Source organism: Strigops habroptila, chromosome 3 (genome assembly GCF_004027225.2).
Source record: "Strigops habroptila isolate Jane chromosome 3, bStrHab1.2.pri, whole genome shotgun sequence".
Lineage (NCBI taxonomy): Eukaryota > Metazoa > Chordata > Aves > Psittaciformes > Psittacidae > Strigops > Strigops habroptila.
Genome location: NC_044279.2, coordinates 47,693,702 through 47,712,703, shown reverse-complemented (window position 1 = coordinate 47,712,703; position 19,002 = coordinate 47,693,702). Strand labels below are relative to the sequence as shown.

The 19,002-nt window shown below is 39.9% G+C and overlaps 1 protein-coding gene across 1 annotated transcript in view; it reads right to left on the bottom strand.

The window, feature by feature from the left end:
* PLEKHG7 (pleckstrin homology and RhoGEF domain containing G7) overlaps positions 1 to 16,539 on the bottom strand; it is a 30,407-nt gene extending 13,868 nt beyond the window's left edge. The window contains exons 1-8 of the mRNA XM_030479568.1: positions 16,436 to 16,539; positions 9,746 to 9,873; positions 8,390 to 8,430; positions 7,000 to 7,095; positions 6,155 to 6,304; positions 4,073 to 4,168; positions 1,820 to 1,915; positions 416 to 529 (exon numbers count right to left, since the gene is read on the bottom strand). Coding sequence (XP_030335428.1) covers positions 416 to 529; positions 1,820 to 1,915; positions 4,073 to 4,168; positions 6,155 to 6,304; positions 7,000 to 7,095; positions 8,390 to 8,430; positions 9,746 to 9,873; positions 16,436 to 16,539 — 825 coding nt within the window. The remainder of the gene's footprint in view (positions 1 to 415; positions 530 to 1,819; positions 1,916 to 4,072; positions 4,169 to 6,154; positions 6,305 to 6,999; positions 7,096 to 8,389; positions 8,431 to 9,745; positions 9,874 to 16,435) is intronic.
* Positions 16,540 to 19,002: the final 2,463 nt, after the last annotated feature.

The window sequence follows — 19,002 nt, the reverse complement described above, 5'->3', positions numbered from 1 at the left end:
AGAAAGATTTTACAATGTGCCTTGAGTTTTGTGTCCTTTTTTCTTCACCCCCCCCTCCCCCCCCAATTTCTCTTTGTTAAGGTGGATGTCGCCAAGTCAAGGGATTATGTGTGAAACTTGTGAATGATATAGGCTGGCAGTGCATATTTTCTGCCTTCAAAGATGCAGCCCGTTATTTTTTGCTTCCCCCTCTTGTCTTTCCTAAATTACAAGCATGGGCTTTCACATGTGCAGAGGAACATACACTCAGAAGGGTGACTTTGTATCTGTGATACCCTCTGCAGTTCAAAAAATCTGTGTAAAATGCTATCTACACAGTTTTGCTCCAATGAACTTCCCTAGTCTGCTGTTAAAATCATGTCAAAAGACAGAAAGGTTGAAGACATCACCACAACCATCACCACCATGACTTTACTTTCAGGTAGATGCCAAAATCTTCTCTCTGTCTCAGGTTTTCCAAGTAGAAGACAGCGGAGGTATAATTAAGGCAATAAATCTGATGCGTCTGGCAGAGGTTACCCTGGAAAAACTGCAGAAAAGACTTGGAAACTTATCGAGAAAGAAGAATGGTGTGCCAAAGGGAGAAACAACAGTTTTGGTTTTGTAACGTACATTTTACCTGAGATTTACTCATACCTAGGGAAATAGGGGAAGAGAGAAGGGGGGTGTTAAAAAAGTAAAGGGCAATTTAAAATGTAACAGAAGTAGTAAAGTAGTAAAAAAACTCACAACGGTGCTCAAGCAATGTGTGGGAGCACAGTTCTAACAGCTCTCCAGAGGTGTGAAGCATTCTTAGACTTTATTCTCATTAGAAATAAATGTGATGTGAAATTCATGTAGAAGCTGAACATAAACCCCACTATCTCTGCAACAGCTTTACATGGCCTTGTATAGCATGTTGCTTTATATCTGATGTGTTAGATAGCTCTTAGAAACGTTATGTGCCACCCATGATAAAACTCAATTTTGTCTGGGATTCCACCTGTCTCACAGAAACATTATTGATGAGAATGCCTGAAGTCAGAGGTAATGGGGCTGAGAAGATAAGGTCTAGCCACACTTCCCCTTTTTAAAATCCTAACCCTGACTCAGGGTCTGTTTTAATTTTTTCCAGAACTTTTCTAGCAGCCTCTGCTGCCAGGGAAAGTTCAGGCCCACAAACTGATTTTCTGTTTGTGTTAGTATTTCCAACTTTTCAGTCACTGGCAAGTTGTGCAGGAAATACAGCCCCAGGAGAGTGCTGTTCGGACAACTACCATGTTGACCATGAAGACTGCCCCAAAAGGTTGCAGGGCAGTGCTTAGCAGCAGCAGGAGAGCTGTGTCTGTGCCTCTCTCTTGCCTAGCAGGCACAAGCCAAAGAGTAAGAGGTATTTCAGTCCCATTGAGCTCTTGAATACACTTGTGAGTCTAGTCCATGAAGTAAAGGAAGGATATATGCAGTGGAGTGAAAGGAGGCAGGGAACATCCAGTGATAGGCTGGAGTTTGGTCTCAGGAAAAACATCTTCCATACAGTGAGAAGCTCACGTCTGCCAGTGGCAAAGTCTCCTCAAGGTCTGGGCTACTTGTTCTCCAGGAAGGGAAAATCTTCCCACACTTAGTTCCATATACAGAGCACCTTTCCATGACCACCTCAAACATGCCAATGAATAAAAAGGAAAACATCCTACTGAGAGAAGGTGCTTGAGGCTGAGACCAAACTGCTTGTGACAGATGGCATGTCCGTTACTGACTTGATTGCTCTAAAGCACCTGCATGCTGTAATAAATGGCCTGCTGCAAGGACTTGCCGATATTAAGAATACTTCTAATTATGTTACCTTTCTGAGGACGGAGCTGAAATCCATTGGAGAGTTTGACTTTCTGGTGTGCTCTTTCACAGCTTCAAAAAAAGTTTTCAGAAAACTGAGACTTATCTAAGTAATGGGGGGGAAAAAAAAGAGGAATTAGCACCAGTGATCTTCTGAAGTTAAGTTTAAAACAACTTTATTTCTCATCCCTGGTCTCTTCAAAGGCTTCAAGCCTAATGGGGTGCCTATACTTATCTTCCCAGCATTGCCAGAATTAGCTTCAGACTTACATCATGAATGCTTTCATTAGAAGTTAAACAAATCTATGCAAATACCCATTTATGTCATGATAATGCCATGTGACAAAAGCTTTGAAACAAGATTAGTTATTCCATTTAAACTTATTTTAGGGTAGCAGCTGTATCGAGCATGAATTGACACGAAAAATTAAAATGGATGAATGATATCTATTGGAAAACACTGTGTATGACATAGCTGTGACGATTAAGGAAGTCTTCACGGTCATTTGAAGAAGATATTATCTTTCATAGTTTGAGTTTGTTTCATGCTACTGGAGATGGGGGAAATTTCTATAAAATGCTGTAAAAAGTCACATATTCCCCAGAAGTTAACTCTCTGTGTTTGCACTGGATTGAAGGGTGCCCACACTGTCAGTCAGATGGGGATGAGAGTCTGCTCCTAAGCCCACACTTGCCTCCTCAACACACTATTTGCACAGAAATTCATGACCAGGCTCAGCTTTAGGCCAAATTTTAGACTAGAAAGGAGCATCATTCTCTGTGGTACTGGTGTGAACTGCTGTTGTACATTCACGCACTACTTTGTTTGGTGTATTTATGGGAAAAGTGTTGCTTATTGGATGATGCTTATAGTTTCATTTTGACAAGGGTGTATTTTATACCTTTTACAGCATACATTTTTTGATGGATCCAGCCTACTGTCAAGAAGAAATGGGTGCTGTAAAATGCATGAAGAAAGGCATAAAAGGCATTGAAAGGAGGTACTTTCTCCAGAATTTGATCACTGTTTTATATACAAGTATGAATAATACATGATAATTTATCATCCTCCTTAATAAGGACAACAAAATTAGAAAACAAAACAGAAAACGTATTAAAGATAATTCTCTCTAGACATGACCAAGCTCCAGCCACACTCAAGGCTTTTATGATTGCTAAATGACACACAGCAATATAACCCACTCCTTTCTTTGAACAAGAATGAAGAAATCAGCAACCACGCGTTAACTGAACTCTAGTAGTTGGCTGTGTGTATGGTCTTAGCACACAACAAGTGCAAGGTGAAACACATCAGCTAAAAACCTTTTCTTGTATAGCCAGACCTGCTCAGGTGGTCACTCACAGCAGCTCACCTGGTGTGTGGTCAGTCATTGAGCAGAGGTGACTTGCTCATGTGTTTAAGCTCCAGCTAATTGTCCCTACTCTGAAGAGCTTTCCTTCAACTCATGTAGCTGAAGAGTACCTTCCAAAAAGTCACTTTGCTATTAAGGTTGTGTCCTGAAAGAGCTCTCAAGCTAAGAAAAAGTTCTGGTTTGCTTCTAAAGTTATGTAAAAGCTACTTTGGACTTACGGCTTCCTTTAACTTTCAGAAGCTGAAAATGGTCTCCCAGCAACTGGCCACAAGCTGCAAAGAGCTGGAGCTCATCATAGCCAAGCCTTGTGGTCTCCCTCCTCCTGGAAGCTGGAGAGTAAGTAGCACAAGAGCACAGAGCATCCAGTCTGTGTGGGAAACATCCTTCCACTCACACTGAGGGAAACCTCAGTGGAGAGGGGTGGTCATTGTTTTATTTTAACTTGCCCTACTAGAGTGGCATAATAGATAGCAAAGTTTTTGTATCTGTCTTTGCAGAAGGAAACTTGTTACTGAAGTTATTTTGCCATTGTTACTGTTTTGCTGTAAGGATTGTGCAGTCAGAGTTTATCTTCAAAAATCCTTTGAAAAGGACGTTGCTTATGAAAATTAGTCTCAATCTCATGCTTACTTCAGAAACAACTGCAAAACAAGCTCTCCTTGCTGTTCAAATGCCTGTTTATCTTCTGCTAGAGGTGCATGAGAATAATTTGCACTGGTGAAATTTGAACCCCATGAATATACCAAATAGAGATGAAGGAAAGACTAATTATTTGAACTAAGTCCCAAATGTGAACATTGAATCTCAATAGAAACTTTCTGGATGGTTTCTCATCTCCTTTTATTGGTCTGGTCTCTGATCTCAGTAAGACTTTTATTTTTTTTACTCACCTTGTTTAACTCCTCTAAGTTTGCAAAAAGTCTCCGTAAATCCACATCCAGGAGAAGTTTGTTACTTTGGAGGTGTTTTAGAGTGTTCATAAATATCTTTAAAGACAAAACAAATCCATGTTATTTACTCTTTGAACCAATTCAATGTATCTCCCTCTTTTTTTTTTTTTTTTTCTGAAGAGAACATGTTTGCACTGTAATTCTCATTAAATGGTCATTTCATCTGGGGAGGGCAGAGGATGACACTCTGTGAAACTCTTCCAGACCTGCCCGAAGGCTGAATACTGGGCTTTGTGTGAGGAGGAGGGTATGACTGATGTCCCTGGTGTGTTCTGTGACTGCCATGGAGGCAGCTATGTCCCCGGTGGGCCCTCTAGCGTTCTTTCTGTGTGAAAGAATAACATCAGAGTCACAGTTACAGATTTCTGTAATGATGACTTTTCTAAATGCTTTCCTCCATATCCCATGTATCTGTTGCTATAGTTGTTTAGAGTTAGTATGGGGGGCAGGGAATGGTCGGAATAGCATAAGTACAGGGTTCATGAATGTTTTTAATCTCTTTGGATTGTTTTATTAACCTGTGTTGAGTGAAAAATGCATGTGTATTTATTGACTGTTTCAGATTTCATAGCATTTAAGCTCTGATGGTGATCTTGGAGCTGTGCTGAATCTGACCCAAATCTGAAAAAGGCTTAAATAATGTAGATCACTGAGTAGAGCTTTTGGATATGTGTGAAAAACATTGATGATAAAAAAAAAAAAAACAACCAAACCCCAAACTATCACCCAGGTGCCAAGACCGAAGGGTTTGTGAGAGTGTTTACTTAGCCTTGTGTAATTCTTCAGTCACCACGAGCAGTTGACCTGAGAGCTTAAAGGGGGTTTATAGTGGTCTTAAAGTTCCCTGTGGAGATTCATTAAAATCAGTGAAATATTTCTATACTGGGAAGTATTTAGAGCAGCAGGTACCTCTAAAACTGGTTATCCAAATTCAGTGGGTTCCTTCTTTGGCAGAAGAGTTTGGGAAGCTGGCATGGACTGAATAGTTCATCATTCATAGGCCACATAAGGCTGGCTAAGGTTTGTCTGTGGGTTCCTACATCAGACTTGCAAGGGGCCTGTGTGTCTCCTATTGTCCTCATCCTTCCCAGGATTCACCTGTTTTTAATCTTCTCAGATCTCTGAACAAAGTGTATGGAAGGAAGGACACTTCCATCCTGGATCAACAGCTGATCGTGGTCATCCCCTTTCCCTTCCTTTTCTACCCCACCAAGAAGGAATTCAGCCCACTGGTCTATTTATTACCTTTATTTTGCAGTACTTCTTTTACTGCCTGGTCTAACTTCTCAGCAACCTGTGAAAGGTGTCACTAATCTTTTCCTTTGACTAATGAGAAAATAGAAATTTTCTTTGCAGAATAAGAGAAAAATGATAGGAAGATATTTAGGGAAGCTTCCATCCTTTTAAATGGGTGCACTAATTTTTGATGTGATGAATGCAAAGTGTGCAGCTATTGTATCAGTGTCTAATATTCTTGTCCATATTTCAAAGCTCTTAAAATTCACCATGATAGAGACAATTTGGAGTTTTTGGGAGAGGAGTTGTTTTTTAGTTTGCTTGTTTTCTTGTAAGATTAGAGCTACAGGTCTGCTGAATTCTGAGATTTTCATGCTCTAGTCAGGATAATCTAACCGTGGCTCTATATGAAGTTAAACTAAGATTATAGTGTTGCAGACCAGTGGTAGAGAAATATCTAGTATGGTCAATTGGAGAGTGGCTTTAGTTCACCATTAGTGAGAGGAATAGCAGAATATCAGCTGAAATTACTGGAAGGATCTGCAATCAGATGGTGTTTGCAAAGCACTAGAAAGTGATGCCTGGAAGAAGACATGCCATAAAGAAGTTAAAAACCAAAGGTAGCTGTGGAAACAGGGTGAGCAGGCAAGATGGGAGAAAACCCAAATGCTTAAGTCATTCCCCCACAGGCACTCAACGAGAGGTTACAAGTGGCTTTATGTCTGCCATGCTGACAGCAGAGCAAATAATGCCTCATTATTTTTGAGAAATGAAATCTGAAGTTACCATCTTGAGAACCAGCAAATGATCCAGAAAGTAAGTGCATTCGCTTGTGAAAAGTTCCCACACTGCTGCTTCTTTTTTCACTTCGAACCGGCTGTCGTGATCTTTCTGCTCAGTCTGTTGCGCCTTTATGAATTCATGCCAAGATATACTCTATTGATTGAAGAAGAAAGAAAACCACTGACTGTTGCAAAGAGCCTGACTTCCAGTATTGGTGATTCTTCTTCTGAAAGCTTAAAGAGGCCTTTAAAAAAGGTTTTAAAAACTGATGCTTTTCTCCAAAATATTTATAACATAAACACACTGAATTTGAAAGTAACACAGTATAATAGTCTATGTTTGTAGGATGCGGTATGCAAAAGTGGTGGGCAGCTTGCAATTGCTAAGGAATTTAATCTGTTGTGCTGCTGCTGGGAAGCAGGGATAAATGATAGCTTCTTATTTTCCAGATGGTATAATTAAGGTACTGAAGGACTAGGTCTTCATGGGTACTTAGATTTTTGTTTAGTCCTAAGGTAGCTGCTATCACCTTACTGATCTGCTCCAAAGTCAGTTCCTTGCTAACCTTCTGCAACACTCACCCTCTTCCCCTTCCATTTCATAGAATCAACTAGATTGGAGAAGACCTTGAAGATCATGAAGTCCAACCATTACCCCAGGACTTCCAAGTCCACCACTAAATCATGCCACTAAGGGCCTCAAGAATCTATCTTATGCTTATGCATTAATTTTAAAAAAAGGTCTCATATCCACAGTAATCTAATGAAAAATCGTAACTTGAAAAGAACACAAAATTTTTATCCCCATTTTTAAATATCCTTATTACAGTATACTGAATGTTTTGATACCTTAAAGCAGAAAAATTCATACGTGCTGCAGTCTATGATCTTAACAGTTGAAAGACAGTTTTCCAGATCAGATACTTGATTCTGTTTGTCTTTACCCTGTTGAGTAACAAAAAAATGCCCCTGATTCATACAGTGTTTTAAAGACTGTTAAAAAGTTTACCCAGCTCAGTAATCTTGCTCTGATCTGTAAGGAGCTTGCCCTTAACAGAGTGATTTCCTTATATCTCCAAAGGGTCTCCTACACAGACATCAGGCAGTGATTGCAGGTTTATTTGTAGCTATGGGTGTGGTGTGTAGGTGGCTTAGGTTAGGTATGTAAGGTATTATTTATGTAACACAGAAATTTTTGCCAGGGCAACTCATTGGTATGGTAATAACAAATAATGGGCTACCCTGAGAAGACAGAGCAAATGAAAGATTTTGGTTCCTTCAGCCCTGTCAGAAGCAGGGAACAAAAACCTCATAGCTGAAATCATCCTCATGCCGTAGGTGTGCAAAGTTTGCATGTTTGTTTGTTTATTTTTTTGAGCTACATATTGAAAAAACTCCTTTGGTCAGCTGGAGTAGTGTCTCTAAAATGAGCTTTTAGAAAGGGAACTGTACACAATTACATGTTTAGAAGTGCAAAGTTATCAAGGCACTTGTAAATGATCTTTTTCTGAATGATGAACAACACTCAGAAGGGAAATTTGGATACCATAATAAGCGAAAATTTTCATAACTGGAAAAGACACGCAAATGTTAGACACACATTAAGGAAATTAACTGAACTGTGTTGGTGTTTATGCTTATACTGGCAATTGGGGGGTGGAGTGTGTGTGGGGGTTGCCCACAGGGGGGACAGGAAAGGCCTAAGAAAGCGTTCAGAAAGCTACTTTTATGGATAAAGCCTAGATGCCTCCCATGTGAGTGGAAGTTAGGCAGATACTCCGGAGCCCTAGGGCCCTAAGATCTAAGTTGGCATGCAGAAAATACAGGATACAATGTGGTCAAGGCAACGACGCGACTGGCTTGCCCACTTTGCGCTCTTTTACCCTGGGGAGCTGTGTTGGACCTACTGCCACCCCTGAATACCTTGAATGAGAGCTCCTGCATTGCCCGCCCAGCTAAGGGCACCTCTCCTTCCACCATCCATAGGGATGGGGAGCAGCAGCACTGGCTGTTTTCATGTGCATCATGCACAGTGGCACTGGTGCCTGCACTGGAGCTACCCACCTCCATTGCAGCTTAATGCCCAAGCAGTCCCAGGGTGGGCTGAGACTTCTGAGTTCAGCTCACCTGCTGGCTGCCATTCTCCAGGGACAATGAGGTAAATAATCTCCTTTTTACCCAGGTTAGTTGTGGGAGAAGGCAAGGTCAGGCAAGGGTTAAAAAAAAGTTGAATACTCACAACTCCGCTTTTGGTAAATGGCCACCTTGACTGTTTGGACTCTAATTGGTAAAACAAGCATGTTATTAGTAAGGAAACAAATAATTAAAAATAAAACTGTTATTTATATGGATTTTTTTAATTTTTTTTAATTTTTTAATTTTTTTTTTTTATATGAAGCCTGATATACTACACTCTACTTGGCTCAGATTTAATACTCGTGTTTAAACAGTTTGTGCACCAGACTCAAAACCCATTAAGCCTGTTGGGTTCCTCCCTGCAAGAATTATGGCTATCTGTGATGGGATCTTGGATGATGCTAAACACTCCCACTTGCTGCAGATAATCAGTATGTGATTGCCAGTTCTTTACATGGGATAATACATCATACCTTAAGATATTTGTTGTTTTGAAGCAAGAATTCGGCTATGTCTGCTCATTAGCGATATCTTGGAGCTATGCAGGTATTTAAAACTCCTGTGAATAAACAATCCTACAAACCCTGAGCCTCAGATCTGTCATGGGACTGGCACAATGCTGTAGGCTGTAATTCATGGTCCTTAGTGAGGCACAGGGAAAGCTGGGGATCTAGATGTAGGAATGCACTGGTGAGAGGTGAGGAATGTCTGTGTTTGTTCAGCAAGAAATTTGGAAGTTTTCTGTATATGGCACCTACCTTTAAGCTGGTGTGGGACTGTGAATCACAGTCAAAACTTTCTCCTTCTGGTTTTCGAAGGTCTTGTTCGTTCTGTCTGGGGATGGTTGGCTTGTTTGCTTTCATGAGGCTGCTGGTGGTGACCTTGTCTGACTTATTTTTTGAGGAAATTTTGATCTCAGGTCACCAGCATCTTCTGTTTTCCAGCAGTCACTCTGCACACTATATTATGTTCCACAGTAGAAACTTGTGGAAATTGCTTGCAGGTCTACATTTCACTGTTGCAAGTTCTTGTGAGCAACCTCTATCCATAAGTTGGGTCTGCTACCCTTGTGATTTGAACACTGCTGGAAAGAGTGGCACGGGCCAATCTCTTCCCTCTGAAGCTATGTAGGTTGGGATTTATAGCTCAGCTGCTTGTGGATGGAGATCCTGGCCTGGACTCTGGTTGTTCCTAGCCTATGGAGCAGGGAGGTGACCTGTGTCACCTCATGTACCTATTACATTTTTTATTCAACAACAAAATCCAGGCAAAAAGAATAAATTGAGGGGAATTTTTAAATTAGCAGTGCAGTCTCTTTGGTGTGGGCTAACAGGATCCCCCACAGAGGCTGTACTGCCTTGTGTGTCACCGTTGCACTGATCCTCCCTCCCCATCCCACACACATTTGAGGCATGGCTTTTGCTTGGCTCAGAAGAGCAAACCCCACCCCATATCTGACCTGCACTTAGCAGGAGGGCGGCGTGAGGCAGGTAGTCCATGGCACTGTCTGACACCAGGAGGTCTCCAGGGAACACCTTGAGTCCAGGCAGACTCGCTACCACGGAGCTACGCCTGTGCCCGGCTGGTCTGTGAGATACAACAACAACACATATCATCTCTCTCTGCTTGTGGCTGCAGAGGAACCTTCTGAAGTACTCCTTTGCTGACACAGGAGGAAAATGAGCTAAAAACCCCAAATCATAGCAGCTATGACATAATGTGCTAAAGGAACAATGAGTAGAAAATTTCAGTGATTGACAGCAGATATCTAATTCTCTTTCCAACTCCACAGTGTTGCTGAGATCAAGGTGCTTATGACCGTGGCTCGCCTCAGATAATAAGCACTTAGAGAATTTAAATATTGGGGATTCCTGGGTTCTTCCGAGATTAGGCAAAAAGTGAGTGGAGATTTCAGAATGTGTTTTGGCACTGGAATCCAAAGCAGCAGTTAAATACCATGTCCCTAGTCGATATGTGGGTTGTCATTATTTTTAATCTTCATATAATTTGGGTGATTTCCAGAAAAGATGGCATACTAGTGAAATAGTTAAAATGTTGGGTATACATATTTTTTAATATTTAACTTTTTGGCCACTTGTGCTATTGTTTTCAAACCTTTGTGGTATTTTTCTGTTAATTCAAATATTTTGTGTTTTGAATATAATATGACTTTGTGGCCCTGCTGATCAAAAACACATGGCTCTTTCTAACTATTGTTGTTACTAATAGAAGGCATTGTCCAGGATTTAGATCAATCAAGTGAAGTGACACAAGCATTCTGTATCCAAAAGCATGTTTGTGCCAGAGGATTCTTGTATTCAAATACAGAAACTACTGGTGAGCATCAAAAACCTTTTTGGATTTTGCTAATAACTCACACTGATACCTAATTAATGTGTACTGCTGCAAAGTGACTGGTGTCTACAGCTGTCTGATTTACCGTCTTCAACTGACTGATGCATGAAGACTGCATTAGAGTTCAAAGAGTCAGTAGCTAAGTAGCTGAGGGAGGAAGCATGAAGGTTCCGTACATATATAAATTTTTTTCAGTCACCACTTATTGTGTTCACTATTTGGCTCAGCTACATATAATTCTTACTGCCTTTTTTTTTTTTTTTTTTTTTTTTTTTTTTGCCTAGGCAGATACCATACTTAATATCTAGCCACTTGCCAAGACCTGATGTGAAATCTGGCAGGTATGCTTTTTCCCCATAAGTGCATGAATAGCCACTTGACAACTTATGAAGTTTCAGGTGAGTTCTGATGTAGAGAACTAGGATTTGATATGTATAGCAGGACATGTAGGTTATGCTTTTTGTTAAGATTTGATAGCGACATTGCTTGCAGTTGCCTTAGCTAAACCAATTGAATTGTACAGATCAATGGAAAGACCTATCCTAACAACAGAGAGGGCTGTAGGCTATCAGGAGGGCCAGGTCTTGGACTTTTAACACTTGAAATATGGACATATTACATCTTGAAAACTACACGTTGAAGAGTTTACAATGTGCGATGGTCGAGTTCTCTAAGAGCTTTTCCTTTTCTGGTAGACCTACTGAATGGGGAACATTGGATCTGTTGATTTAACTGTGATTTACAGGGAGACTGAGGTTTCTCATTAAATTGAACCTAACACATGGTTTGAGAGCTTTTATGGATGGGATCTGTTTCCTGGTTGTCTGCAAGCCCGTACCAGTGCAGGGAGACCACTTCGTTATGAGGCGCACTGAGTGCTACCCAATGCAATTTTTAAGTGTTGGTAACTATTGTATTAAGGTGCTTCTGAAACCTCTAGTGATGCCACGATGTAATCTCTTGGGCAGCTGGGTGATTATACAAGACAGATGCTGCAATATAATACAAAGATAATTCTTAGAGCTGTCACTCCTGCACTAGGAAATTCAGGACACTTATTTCAGGTCTGATTCACAGTGAAATTTGGCCAATGAATTATTGATTTTTAATTTATCTAGTCTACTTCAATTTCATAACATATTTTGAAGTTGGAGGCTAGTGACTTATGAAGATTAGTAATGGGAGGAATAGTTTCATTGTGACTGAATTAAATGGTCTTACCTTCCTAGATCAAAAAGGCCTTGAACTTCAAACCCACATATGTCTAAACAAGCTCTTCACATAGGTATTCAAGCCTGTGATGTGTGGAAGCATGCCAAGGTCACTTGGATGTGTATCTACAATATGCCTTTGCAATCTCATGTGCCTGGGCTGATTAATGACTTACATAACTAAATGATGTACTCATGCTTCCTAGACGAAGGTACAGGTAACTGTTATCACCTAGCCTGATGTCTAGATGTATTAGATATGTTAGATGCTTTTCTTGGTTTTACTGTAGAAATTAAACTACTGGAGTGCTGTGTAATGCACTTTACCAGTTTTTGAGTCTGTATGCAATGTTTTAGCATCTTTTCATGCCTGCAGACCCTATAGCTTTGCTTTTTTCTTTAGATTTTTTTGTTTTCTTACTAGGGGCTGAGGACTGAAGTGTTGAGTGAAAGAAACCCTTGTACTTTAGGGATGAGTTCAAGCACCTGAGGAGATATCGTCTGCTACAATTCCTCCTTTAATCTACTTGTTTTGTGAAACAAGATAATGTCATAGACTAGCATTACAAAGTTATGGAACATTATTAAAGACACTGAAGCAGCTCATGGTCTGGAAAAGTAAATATCCTGTGCATATAGCTGTTTCTAGGGCATGGAGAGTTTCAGCTGATTTGCTTTTTAGAGGTTTGTATCTTTATATATCCATAATCTTAGCCTAACTAGCTGTCCCAAGGAACAGACATCTATATAAATCATCTTACTTAAATAACACGTATGTTAGTTATGGGAGTACCCACTAGACAACAACAGAAGCAACTGAAAAGCTTATGAAGATTATGAGGAGGTTATGTGGTCACAGTACTGAGATAGCTGCTAGGTAGCGACACTGTCACCCAAACCATTCAGGGAGCGTATTTGGACTCCCTGGTTCAAAGAGTTAGCATAACACTTTACAGGAATATGAGACATTAAAAGAGGAAGAGAAGCACTTCAAGATGGATGAGGCCAGCTCCCTCAATTCATTGAAAATGAGCTGCCTTGGCAGTTACTGAGAGGACTCTTCCTTAGTTGGTTGTCTTCAGGAAATAGTGCAGTCCAGTTTTCCAGCGAGTCTCTGATATGCTGAGTGGTGCAAGGAGAAAATGAGCTCAAAGTAAAGGTTTTATTTTTTCAACATTTCCTTCCATAGCAGTGTTGGCTTTAGCATCTCTCCCTGTCCCAGCCACACCTCTTTGTGCTGCTCCCATTGTCCTTTTTGTTTGTTTATTTTGGGTGATTATTTTTAATCAGCATCATTTCAGCACGTTGCCATGTCAACAGAGATGTACTGGCATTCCTGAGTGAGGGCTGTGTGTGGGAAGGCTGTTTAAAATGAGCATTGCTGCTCTAAGAAATACTTTTGAAAGCACAGCCTGGGAGTGGGGAGAAGAGGTATTCATTAAAACTGAAGGATGGAGGTATGATTTTACCTGGGATGACACGTAAGTCATCTTGGAGGACAGTTGCCAACTGTCCCGGTGTGCTTCTAGATGGAGAGAATAACCTGACATTTCAGCAGTTTTCTCTGGCTGTGATAAGAAGAGATTAGCTGTTAAGGAGTTAGACTAATGATTTGGATAAAGGAGGAGCTGAATACAGCCCTTGCCCAGACCTTCGGCTAAATTTAACTTGATAAAAAAAGCTTAAAGCAGAAACTGGTGATTTTTGTTTTATATTTCTGCATTTTAATATTGGTCAAGACAAAAAAGTAGAAATTATGATACATCATCCAAACCTCCCTTTGTCAGTCTTTCCTGCTGGTGGCTATGGAACAAAGCTTGTGTTGTTCTTTGTGTGATTTCTTGATTTTTAAAATGTCTGGATAGAAGGCCAGAGCCAATATATTATCTGGCATACAGTGGCTTCCCTCTGAAGATGCCAGGCAAGTGGCACCAAGAGAGGGTGTGTACATTAAATGTTCCGTGTTCTCCTGTTTAGCCATTTGCATTCAATATCCTTCAAATTCTCCCCTGAAGTTTGCTGCAGATCACATACATCTTCACCTTGTCAGTGAGATTTGCTTATGTATTACAGTTTTGAGTTGGATCAGGGCAGATTCTTTCCATAACAGGTACAGATCACCTGTTTTCACACCAAGAAAGGTGCAATCTTTCTCAATCTCCATGGTTAATTAAAAATACCAAATAGTGGGTTGGAAACTGCAACAATTCAGAAAATCTAGGAGGCCTGTTCTGCAGGGAACGTGAATTCAGATACACGCACACATCTGTTAAGCTTTGTCTAGGGAGCTGCATTTTGTAATGACTCATAGACTGTATCAGCCTGCTCCAATCCACCCAGTCCTAAATATAAATGTACTTGAAACACAGCCTTGTTTATAAACTGCAGGTTATAACAGAGCATTTACCTGAAAAATGAGTAAACATTGGGAAGAAGATACAGCTCAACTAATGATGTTTACTGCATTAACAAGTGAAATACTTTATCGTAGAATCACAGGAGAAGTGTACTGCTGTTTGTTGTGGGGCTACTTCTGTCTTTGCCAAGATTTGCTCACCAGTGCTGGTGCTTTTAATATACCTCACTCACCTGCATGCCCCACCTGAAATCCACAAGGGGATCATGCAGTCAAGTGAGCACTGTACCATCAGTGAGAGAGGTACGGTTATTAAGGGAGGTACTAACTCCAACTTCCTTGTTGTGTGGGGAAGAAAATAAACTTTGTTTCTCTTCTATAAACACTTGAACTTCTGGAGGAAACAAACATGGCTGAATCAAACTAATTTCTAATAAAGCTTTTACTGTCTGATAATTGCTTGTAAGACCTTGATGCAAATCACTGCACAGATATATGGTATGCAGCACCTTATCTTGCTTGCACTTGAATTACAAAATTCAAGAATTCTTCTTAGTTTGCAGGATTAACAATCTCCCCATCTAGTAGCAGTCCTAGATCTGCTTTGCTCATCTGTGAGAACAATATAGAGCTGTTCTGCTAGCTTCTTTGCTGCCTTTTTCCTTCCCACAAAGTTTTGAAGAATGTTGCTCAAGATTATGAGATGTTTAACATTCTTCAAGCAGAAACTTGACGCTGCTAATCCAAACAGCCAGACCTTTTGGCAGTTAGTTCTTAATGCAGAGCTCTCCAGTGGTCCAGCTGAAATATTGCATGAAATATAGCTAAACGTGTTGAGGAGAAGGGCACCTTTGAAAGAAAATCTCATTAAAGAGTTTAGTTTAACAAGCTAGTAACAGGCATTTCACAAAACCAATCTACTAATTGAAGTTGAGTTACACATACATGCCTCACTGTTCAGTTTTGTCTTAGAGTAAAGTGGATTCATTAAAAAGTAGAGAAGTGAAGCTTAGGATAAGAAAAACAAATATATGCATACCTTTGTATAGACAATCCACACTGCTGAAAGAAAGTGAAATATTCTTGTTACTTGGTCAGAAAGCAAGCAACCAGTCTAATTATATATTAAAAAAAAAAAAAGTACTCATTAAGAGAAATGTACTACACAGACTTAGGCATTGGTTTGTTATTTTTACTGTTGTGGAGAAAGGAAAACTCATTTGATATCCAGAATATTTTCTATATTTGAAGGAAGGGGGAAATAGCTTTTGGTCTGTGGCACAAAACTACACAGTTAGTAAAGAGCTATACACCTATTTGACACCATCCAGTTCAGTGAAATGTATGTAGGTGCTTTGCATAAGGACAGAGTCAAGCATATATCTGAATTCAACTTCTTGTGCAAGTAATGTGTGGTCCTTGAGAGTAGATCTGGCAGCAAACCTGGTTTATGAAGTGCCTCTCCTGCTGTCCTCGCAGTGAAGTTATGTGGGATAACTGAATGGTAGTTTGCTTCTAGGGAAAGATGGAGGGCTAGCTCCTCCCTTGCTTATTACTGACACTGCTTGTAATATTGTGTAACATTACACAATATTACTGACACTGGCACTTGCTGGACCAGTGTTTCTTTGCTTCTGGAGCTGAACATAAAACTGAAGGGGGCCAGTGAGTGGCAGTGTTAGGTAAGTGGAAATAAAGGAAGGGAATGGGACCTCTTCCTTTGGTAGTAGGAAACCTTACATTTGGCTCAACCATCTCGAATGACCTCATTCTTGGGTTTTGGGGGGGTTAGGAATCCTATACAGTAAAACAGAATACAGAACTGCCCCAGTTTAGGAATAACACTGCTGAAGGATCCTGGAAAGAAAATCTTGTAAAACCCAAACTAGAGCTGGATGAATCACTTAGTTTTGTTCTTTCATAGTCCCAAAAAGACTTATACTGGCCTACCAAGGTGAATGGACAGAGGTGGGAAACAGTGGCCATGTGCAGGAGCAGACTAGGACAACCTGGTCACCACAAGACAAGGCTGGAACCATTGTCTCTTGCTGATTTGGAAGGAAATGTCTCCCTGATGAGCACAGAAGTAGGTCTGTTACATCAAAGGAACACAGGCCAGGCAGCAATTGATATAAGATCCGTGGTTTTGTTTATGCACTTGGCCATGATGGACCAGCACTGAATGTGCAAGACTGAAAAGGAGACTACATCATTCTATTTCTCTTACCTGGACACCCTCCTGTGGTGTAGGGCTGGGACCAGGGATTCTCCCAGGCAAGGTAGCACTCTTGGCTCCCCAAGAGTTTTGGAGTCTCTCACTGGGACTGCCATTGCTGAGAGGATCATTTTGGCTTGACAGTTTTGATCTGGGCCTGGCAGACACTGGATTTGCAATAGTTGTTTCAGACTTGGCTTTGGAAGACAGTAATTTTGCATGAACACAAGAAGGCAATGACAATGAGGAAGTTGTAGTACACCGAGGTGGACTCTTACAAATGTGGTGGAGAGAGCTGGTGTATTCCTTTTGGTTCCCTAGCTGAGCTGTGCCAGAACAGTCGTGGAATGACAGTGCTTGTGAAGCAGAGGCCATCCTTAGTCGCCTTAAAGTTGGAGAAGTGGAAATTCTGGCCAGAGCATGCCTGTCAAACTGGAAGGGTGTGTGATGACTCCCAATGGACTCCTCCACAGGAAGCTTCAGAAGTGAAGGCTCTGTATAGCCTCGCCTTCGAGTGTAGTCGTCTGGAGGCATGGCAGTGTCCATACAAACTGATGCTGCCTGCGTTTCACAGCAGCTGAAGACATCTTCTGGACTGCTGCTTCCAGACAAAGCAACATTTTCTTTATGAACATCAGCTTCCCTGTTTAGAAGTTCCACACTGATGCAGGTTTCTGTGACCAGGTCTGAAGAATAATCAGACCTTGGTTGTTGCATTCTTTATTTGCAGCATGAAGATTTATAGTTGTGTGTAGCTAGGAAACGTGATCAGAAAAGGTTCTTAGTAACTTGCCACATGAATTTTTATATGGGAAAACATGCAAATGGAAAAAAAAATCTAAGCAAAATAATGTAGATATGTGCACTAGCACAGGAACAATTGCCCACACTTTGAATCCTGCTTAAATGCAGATTTCAGCAGTTTCAGGACCCAGTTTCAGCAAGCCGTGGTTTAAGTGACCACTAACTTTGATGTGCAGCAGTGTTGGCATCAGTCAGTAGAGTGAATTACATGGTAATGAGTAATCCTGTAATTAGGAACTCTGCCACCTAATTTCTTGTTGCCACTCCCCCATCAATAAGTGAGATTATGACACTACTATATATGGGATAAAAATGAAATTGCTAGCTCTCAGGACTCCTACTTGTTGCAAAATCCTTTATGTACAATACTAATTACTTGCTGAATGCTTAAGCAAATACAATTTGGCTTTTATGTAAGGTGAGTCTAATCACTTTTGCTTTTTTGTTTTCATCAGGAGAAGTATTTTGTAGTAAATATTATGCAGACAAAAAATTATCACAGTAACAATCTGTTGTTTGATCAGTAAATAATCTTACTTTCTGTGATTCATGAAGCTCTATTGTAAAGTATTTTGATGACTAGTCTCTAAAACTGGACTGACATTTCAAGTTATAACTGAAGATTGTTAATTCAACTTCTTCAGCCTATTATTTAATTCAGTTTGTTTGCTAAAAGGAATCTTAAATTTGTTCATGATTGCTTGCTTCTTTTGGGGACTTTCATTTATTAGAATGAGCTTATTCGAACATATGTTGACTTTTTTGTGAGCTATTGAACATTAGATATTGAATATGATTTTTGTCTAATTATATAGTCCCATCAGATTGATTTTATAAAGGCATTAGAAACAAATTCTTTCATTAACTTTGCTAGTTCAAAGTATTGTTTCTTACAAACGCCTCAGCTGTTAGAGGACCGTCATTCAGATGCTTACAGGAATAAAAAGCATATCTTTACGATGGAAGTGGCTTCTTTCACAACTGTGGTGAATAGCCACAAATATATTAGCAACTATTCATTCCTCTTTAATAAATAAGGGCTAATTAACTCATATGCTTTTTAAAATGTACTAGAATGAAAAATCACATTCAAGATACATCATGAATAATAATGACAAATGATTACTATTTTCTACTTCTGAGCAAAGATATGATTGCATATGCACCATTGCTCTGAGATTTGCTGTTACTGCTGTTAATCTTTCAAGACTTTTGTGAAGTGCAGTTGCATCTAACTGATCATTTTTTGGCCAGACATTCTGTTTGCTTTTCTCCTTTTTTTTTTTTTTCTTTTTAATAACTACCTCTTCTTTGTGCAGAATTTTGCAATTTGACATGGAGCTTCCAGATATTCAAGTGAATAGTGTTCTGTTGCTGAAGTAGGAAAGATTAAAGACATCTTTTCATGGAAAACTGGTATTAAATAGGATATTTTTTGCTTTTCAGTTTAATAAGCTGGTTTTTTTTTAAAAAAAATATCAAAACTTGTTAGTTTCTTTAGTTACTTTTATGAGTTTCATGAGTTACTTTTATGAGTAAGTAAAATAAAGCAGAGAAATATTTGTAAAGAAAATATATCATTAAAAAAAGTGCAGAAATATGCCACACATATGCAGAAAATTTAGTGTATATCATGAAACTTACCAAGGTAGCCAAGTGAAGATTTATCAGCTTCCAGTATATCACATCCTTTTCATATGCTGTTGTGACATTTTCAACAAGTGCTTGATTAACTGCTACTAGGCTTAGCAGTAGTATTTTCTCTTCTAATACCT